The sequence below is a fragment of the Vicia villosa genome, linkage group LG4 (genome assembly GCF_029867415.1).
Source record: "Vicia villosa cultivar HV-30 ecotype Madison, WI linkage group LG4, Vvil1.0, whole genome shotgun sequence".
NCBI classification, from domain to species: Eukaryota; Viridiplantae; Streptophyta; class Magnoliopsida; order Fabales; family Fabaceae; genus Vicia; species Vicia villosa.
Genome location: NC_081183.1, coordinates 17573265 through 17581438, shown reverse-complemented (window position 1 = coordinate 17581438; position 8174 = coordinate 17573265). Strand labels below are relative to the sequence as shown.

Genomic DNA, 8174 nt, shown 5'->3' with positions numbered 1-8174 from the left:
AAGGGGTTAATGTTGGTAATGGCCACAACAAAGAATGAGGTAGTGATTACAGTGAAGAATGAAGAAAATGGAAGGGGTTAATGTTGACAAAACCGTGGATGGAAAGCTCTACAATTTTATTAGAGAAAATTAAACAAATCTCCATTTTCTTTTGAGATTAATGATTCAAATATACCCTTAAATAAATACTAGATTCTTGAGCTATTGAGCATATATCACCCTTATCTACACACTTCTCCACTTATTCATCATGCTTTAGTAATTAAAAAATATTCATTGAAGATGATACTCTAATTATAGTAGTAAGTCGAGGAAAGATTCAAATTAACTCAATATATCTTGAATGACAGAGTATATCATAAAAAATCAAAATACTCTTAATCCTGAAGACTTCTGCTACTTTAAGTTAAAGGCATCAGGCTCCAAAATTAAACTCAATAGCCCTTTCTGGCAAGACTATATTGAAATTGCAATTATGAAGTTACTTCACCACTCTATAATTTTCTATCATACAATATCAATTTCTACATGTCAAAAGGCTTTTGACCCAGTGCTACTTTTATTAAATTAATACATACCAAACCAAAATCCAAATTTCAACCCCAAGAAAAACCAAAATCCAATAGTGTAACCAAAAATATTACAGCAACAACAAGGACTTGAAAAAAGAACAAGATTGGACTGACTTTTCCATCAAACGACGACCATAATTGGGATGAAGGAATAATACTCATTCTGCAGGACAGCTCGATTGAATTTAAATTTGTGACAACTTTCTGAAGGTCTTAGTTTCTCCCCCGGTTTCTTACATAGGAGTTGCGCGGTAACAATGTCTGGCTGGAAGTAAACCAGTCACCCTGCAAGAAACATGTTGAGCAGCAAGAATATTCACATCCAACAGAAATATAATCTAATATGATGCAACATTAAACTGCAAGTCTCATAATCATTGGTTTTCTTTAAGATACATTGATAGCCCTTTCTACTAGATGAAGAAAAGAGAATGCAAATTATGTCGTACATAGAAAGGTAAAAACGAATTTCAAGCCAACTAATAAATAATAGTTATATAGACTTGTCCTGCAAATGTGTCACCACCAGGTACGTGATAATTTACAGTGAGTTGGTGACATAAGAAAATGCCAATTAACACACTTATGGAGACCTTATGAATGCCTATTGAGCCTGATGAAACGTGAAGCAATTGGGTTGAACTGGGATCGCAAGCACGATAGAGACAACATGGAGCAGTAGGATTGGACTGGGATTGCAAGCATGATAGAGAAAACGTGGAACAGATTATCCATGGCTATCCTTTTCTAGACGGGCTTTAGTTCAGGTTTTGCAACACGGTTAGCTAAAAACCTATGTCCCCCTTCATAGAGACCTCCCTTTGGCCAATGAGTGTCAGTTATGAGAAAGTTAGTTTGACTTACATACCTTTTACATATTCACCGAGGGTTTTGTTCTCATGCTCATTTTGGTTACAGTAGTCCACATAAACTTAAGTCTTTCACTAGTTCAGAAATTTATAGGAGCCCTTGTAAAATATTCTCTTCGGTCTCAAATAAAACAACAAAAAAGTTGTGTTTGATAGCCATAAATATATGTAAATGTTAACTACTTTTATCATATTAAATGTTATTTTATATTACCCTTCAATTAAGGGGTGCGAGGTTGGTTATTTTTTCTCATATGAGACCGGAGAGAATATTTAACTTGTTCATATTTTCAAAGTGTTGCAGCATTGTTTACACGTTTTTGTTGTTCCTCATATCTTACATCTGTTGTATTGTATGTGATAATTCCTAACTATACACTGATTTGTTACACGTTTTGTTGTAAAACCATTTTTATCACCATTCAAAGAAAAGTGTTTGGAAACATGGAACACTGAGAAAATGTCAACATGAAAACAAAGTATCAACTTTTATTCAGGGATAGAACAAGATTGAGAAAAGCAGAACAGACCTTGCACATGGATGCTGCCGACTCAGATTCCAGAGTTTGCACTGGAAGATGCCCAAGTGACTGGAAAGAATCTAGGGCTTCCAAAGTCAGCTGCCAGCCACAAAGAGCTGTTGTACCCGCATCAGAAGTGGAACAAGGACTATCACAGCCGGCAGCCGCAACATCTCCATTCACCCAAGGACAGTAGTCATTATGTAATTTGATTGGATCAAATTCAACACGGCCACTACTGTTGTCTCTGTAAGGAGTCCCTGAAGATTAGAACCAAACCAAATAGTTAATGTACAGCAAGCAGATGTGAGAATAAGGTAGCAGACAATGGTGCGCACATTTTCTTAGACTAAATAAATTAATCAGCATATCTTGAAACATTTATCATGAAAGAAAACTTCTACATAATGGGTGCAGAAGATTAAGGTGCAATTCGTCAGTAGCACTTGAATTCAGAATAATATTCTAGATTTTTATGTGATTGACTGTGTTTGCATAAATATGGTTAACTGTTTAAAATTTAATCCACTTGTCATTGATTACCAATTGACATGACAACCATGAAACTGATTTAAGTAGTAAAGTTGATAATATTATCTGACATAAGAACGTGATAATTATTGAACCGTTGAGCTATGAGTATGCAATATAATAAGTATCTATAAGTATAATATACTCATTATAAGTTACTTAAACATTGTTTTATCTGCAACATTGCCCTTATTGTTTTCTTTGCATTCATATGCACTACTTTTACTTTCTCTAAGCAATTCATCCAAGAGCAAGGTATATAAATCAAAACAAAAAAGAATAGTAAAATTAATGTTTACTGATCTTTTAAAAAAGTATAACTTTTTTCATAAAACCTATGAAATGTTTGCATAATGTCTATAAATTTTTTAATTATCTCTTACTTCCTTTCACGTTCATTTTAAGACTCAAACAAGAGGATTTACATCCCTTTTTTCCATTTCCTGTCCTGCTCCTAATTTAATTTAGACAACTGATAAAATAGAAGTAAAAAAAAAAAAAAACTCTATATTTGCCAATATCCAAACAACAAGCTACATTCCCCTTTCTTCCCTCTGGATTTACAAACTGTTCCCGCCACTCCAATGATCAAGCCATTTTTATAAGGCCTTTTTATATTACCAACCATGCTTGTCATTCACATTTACATATTTCAATCACCAAATAATTTAATCTAATTGAGCACCATATAATCACACTGATAGCAGAGAGATTCGCTGAAATTATTCATAACTCAACAGATTATACTAACTAGTCACATTGAGCATCAGGGTGAATGATAGGATGAGGGGGAAAGACTGGAAGAGCATATCAAAAGTAAATTGAGAAAGAAAGAAAGAACTGTCAATTTTTTTAAAAACAATGATCAGCAGGCGTACCCAAAATATTAGCATCTAAATTGCCTGATTCATGATATTCACTATCAGCGATATAAGATGCCTTCCCAGTCTGAGTAACTTCTTCCTTGGACACTTCATAGGCAGAACATACAACAGCATTGCAAGAAATGGACGGATGAGCCCCATCATCAATATAAGATGCCTTCCTAGTCTGAGTAACTTCTTCCTTGGACACTTCATAGGCAGAACATACAACAGCATTGCAAGAAAGGGACGGATGAGCACCATTTTCAAGGCCTAGCATCCCCATGCTACAGCTGGTTTTTTCACCACTTTCAACAGACTCGACCTTGGTTGAAGCTATAGTTTTTGAGCCACTATCAGCCCTTGCAGTAGACTGAGATACCACAGCTTGACTATCCCCTTGAGGATCTTCTCGACTCATTTCCACTGGCACAAAATCACCAATATGTCCATGATTTGGTGCAAATTCACTAACTTGGCCCTGATTTTCAATGACCTCGTCAATTGGCTCAGCATCGCCCAAACTATCACCTCGGTGAACTGAGACATCAGTCCCATGGATTTCAGCCTCGTGACTTGCACCCATGCCAATACTTCCGCCACTAATACCAAAACTAGGACCGTCCCTAGCTTGTGCAGTCAATATCTCTGTGTTCAAAACTTCCCCACAAGCATCTGAACTGCTAACACCTGTTTCTCCTCCTGTTCTTTCTAAAGGTGGTTGGATAATAGCACTTTGTTGTGCTTGATAACTGCTATTCAACTCTGACGTTTCATTCAAATCAACAGAAGGGAAACTTACATCATTAACATCTGCAGGAGAATTTTCAACACTTTCCATTGATTCATCATCTGAACTGTGACAAACCATATTCATCGCAATAACAGAAGAAGCATGAGTGGAGTCTCTAGTAGAAGGCATGTTGATAACATGATCCTTTTCAGGGTTCAACTGGTTAACTGTGTTTTCCTCTGCTTTTGTTTGAATATCCACTGAATAGCTAGGTACAGCACCAGAAGGATTTCTTGATGAAAACTGAAGTGTTTCCAAAGTTTTAGTATCGCGGGCACGCTTTGATGGGCCAGCTGAAAACTGCTGACTTCCCCTGATTTCATCATTATCATGGTTAGCAGCAGTTCTTTCGGCACTATCAACCTGTTGCACTCTTAGATATGGCCTGTCAGCTCTGGTTTCACAATCATCTAACCTGCGCTTGCGTGTATTGGGACCTTGTGATTCATAAGAAGCTTCCAGATCACCAATATCACTTCTAGAAGGCTGCCTATTCCTTGAACTGCTTCCTTCACCAGCACATTGCACATGATCTAAGGTCGAAGTAACATTGATTAGATAACGGCCTGGCCCACTAGCCATTTTATGATTTAAATCCAAACCTTTATTGGATACTAATATCCTTTTATGAGATGTTGTCGCCTCATCACGGTCTCCAGTCCTCTCTTTCTCCACACCTTCAGCAGCAGCCCACTCATTGATGCCACTAGCTGCACTTATTCCCCGTGTTGATGCCATTTTCTTGCTTGTTTGAGGGGTATCAGTACCACAGGGAGTCAAATGAACTGGGCGGGAGGCAGCTAAGAAATCCCATATTCTAACTGTGGCTCCACATAAGCTACAATCTAACAAAGGTGACCTAGATTCACAATTAAATTCTGAACCAAGTACATCATTATCCCCAGTATCTTTCCTGGAAGAAGTTGAAAACTCCTTCTTGCTTGAAGCAGGATTTGGTGCAGAGCCTTTGGCTGGATCAGAGGTGTAATCATTTTTAGCAGATTCAGCCGACTGTTCTTCACAGTCAAGCACATTAGGAAGCCACCTTGGCTCCCATCCACAGAGACTTATAAGCTTTTGAGCCTATTGAAGTGGTACGTTAATATAAGGATGGAGATAATAACAACAACAAAAACCAAATTGGAATAAAATACACTTGAATAAATAATTAAGATAAATAATGTAAATGAGAAAACCTTACGTATGAGTATGAACGAGGACCCTGGTCTCCAGTAAAGCTGGTTTCTGCTCTGCACCCCAATTCTCCAGATGTCTGAATTTGCAATTTAGCAATAAAACTATCAATTTGAGGGCCATGTGTAATCCGCATCTGCTCAACTGCAGACGTAGATACAATGGGAAGAGAGTAGAACTGCAAGAGTCCATCACTCCGGTCCTTAAAACCTCCAATAAGAGCTGAAGGTGAAGTAGGAGGGAATTGTACCAAGCTTTCTGGACAGCTATTACCTCTCCAAGGACAGTTGATTTTGTGTCCTCTATCAAGCTGTTTAGAAAGATCCTCAATGGAAGCATCAGCTTCTCCAAATATGTGAGAGAAAAAACAATCAGGGCACAGACAGCAGCAACATATAAGTCAAGATAAGGGGAATTATGCTGCAGAACCAAAACATGAGAAAAGAAATTGTACGAAAAGAGCCAAGGATGATAAATATTTTTTAATAAATGCTAACTAGATCAACAGATTTAAATACCCTTCTTGGAAAGCATAATGTAGCAACATCTAATAAATTCAATCCAGTTGTCATTCTAATGTCAAACAAACTTCCCAGTACCAGTTGTAGAAAAGAAATGTGATCAAATCAACTAGACTCGCAGAATATGACTAGGGGTGGGAATAGGCCAGGCCGGCCTACAGGGGCCTATAGCCTAGCCTACTTAAGGCCAGGCCAGGCCAGACCTATTTGATAAAAAGGCCAGGCTTAGGCTTTTTTAAAAGCCTATTTAATAAAATAGGTCAGGCCTAGGCTATTAAAAAAGCCTATAAAGCCTTGTAGGCCGGCCTATATTTTCATATATATTAAAATTAGTCTAAATAGGTTGGTCTATATATGCATATATATTAGAAAATGTGTTAAATAGATTGGTCTATATATGCATATATATTAGAAAAAAAAGTTAAATAGGTCAGTCTAAATGATCATATATATGCGACCTATAAGGCTTTTTAAGTAATATGAATTAATTGAAAACATTAATAAGAAAGAGGCTTTTAAATAGGCTTTCAGGCCAGGCCAGGCTTTTAAAAAGGCCAGGCCAGGCTGAAAAAACGAGCCTATAGTAGGCCATAGGCCAGGCTCAGGCCTTGTAAGTTTATCGTAGGCCAGGCCCAGGCCTTATGAAGCCTAGTCTAGCCTAGCCTATTCCCACCCCTAAATATGACCCATTCCTACAACTATTGAAAAGGTACAAAATAAACTAGACTCGCAGAATATGACCCATTCCTACAACTATTGAAAAGGTACAAAATAAACCAAATTGATTTCAGCATCAAAAGTAGAGTGATATTTTTGGTTTTTCCTTTTCCTCTTCCTCTTCATTACAGTATTATCAAATTGCGGCGCCATGGCCACTATGGCAGATATACATGGCGGTTTTTGGGCTATGGTAAATCTCATCCGTTATTGCAGGTTTTCCGCCATAATCCGCTATAACGGTGCCGCAAAGCGGCCGATATGGCGGGATTTTGGCTCTCCGCCATGGACCGCCATCGACAACACTGCTTCATTATGGGATTTGAATTCATAGTCAATTCTTTGTACCATCTCTATATGAATCAATATTCTTCCATTTCAATTCCTTCCTACTACCTCCTAAGGCAAATCTCAAATCCGACACGTTAGTTTAAGCTTATCCACGCTATTACAAAAACTTAACCAGTTTAGCTAATATGTCGAATTTGAGTCCCCGTGAAGAGATAAGTTTTGGGGTAAGCTCGGCTAATACTAATGGAGGAAACCACCCTACCCCATAGGCCAAACCAAACACGAAACAAGCATAAAAAGCTATATCACCTCTTCTCTATATCACATACACTTGACAAAGTTGGATCAAAACCTAGCGGAACTAGCAATCACACAGCAGCAATCAGACAGCAAGAATAGAAAAAGCCATTAGAGTAAATATCCTCACCTTCAACAGAGGAAGCTGAGGGCAACGCAAAATCCAACTGAGCACCACACAACTCACACCCAATCTTACTAACATCAACATTCACCCACCCTCTCTTAGCACAAGCCAAAGGACCAGCAACCTGCAAAATCGACCAAACCTCATAACAATTTCTCCCAATTATCTTAACCTAATTGCCTACAACACAAAATTCACTAACGAACCTTTGGCAATTTTCCGGCGAGCTTGAAAGTAGAAAGGCGGCGAAGCAAATCGCACCGTTCCCAGGGTCTACATGAAGGATTTGAAGCACTGACCATATACGAATCGGCGCTCGATTTGTAGCGCCGGCTACCTTCTCCGGCGGGGTCGCATGCCGGAGATGACGCTCCGGCAGAGCTGAAAATGAAGAATTGAAAATTGAATATAAAAAATCTAGAGAGAGAAACCCTAGAGAGAGAAAGAGGGAAGAACCTTGCAGCATGAGCTGGAGGAGGAGGAGGAGAATGTGGTTTGGGATTTGGAGAGGTTACACCATCCTGCTTCATCTTTCCGCTTTTAATTTAAGTTTTTTTTTCTCTTATTATCGATTATGCTTCTGCCTCTACTTCTTCGATGCTAGTGTTGGGTTGCGTAAGCGTGATCTACCTATTTTTCTTTTTCTTTTTTTAACTTCAGCTTTTTTATAAAAGGAAAACGTATATTCTAACTTTTATTTTCTGCGTTGATTTTTATTGTTGTTCTTTAAGTCTGTAGACAAAAAATACAGAGAATTTATAACGCATAAAAATATATACTGAATTAAAAAATATATATTATAATGAGTATTTTTTTGTGATTTTTGTCTGGTGAATAAGCTCATAGTTTCTGATTTTTTTTTAAATAATCATGTTTTC

At 37.8% G+C, this 8174-nt stretch overlaps 1 protein-coding gene across 2 annotated transcripts; it reads right to left on the bottom strand.

The window, feature by feature from the left end:
- Positions 1–428: 428 nt before the first annotated feature.
- Positions 429–7965, bottom strand: LOC131594599 (uncharacterized). Of its 2 annotated transcripts, none has more exons than XM_058866773.1 (7): positions 7753–7965; positions 7503–7677; positions 7300–7420; positions 5351–5688; positions 3372–5232; positions 1972–2222; positions 429–857 (listed from the first exon to the last, which is right to left on the bottom strand). In XM_058866773.1, exons 1-7 carry the CDS (start codon positions 7824–7826, stop codon positions 786–788), a joined length of 2892 nt encoding a protein of 963 aa, XP_058722756.1. In that variant the 5' UTR covers positions 7827–7965; the 3' UTR covers positions 429–785. The 2 variants fall into 2 exon arrangements, with proteins under 2 accessions (XP_058722756.1, XP_058722757.1); XM_058866774.1 differs by having other exon boundaries at positions 5351–5685; positions 7753–7963.
- Positions 7966–8174: the final 209 nt, after the last annotated feature.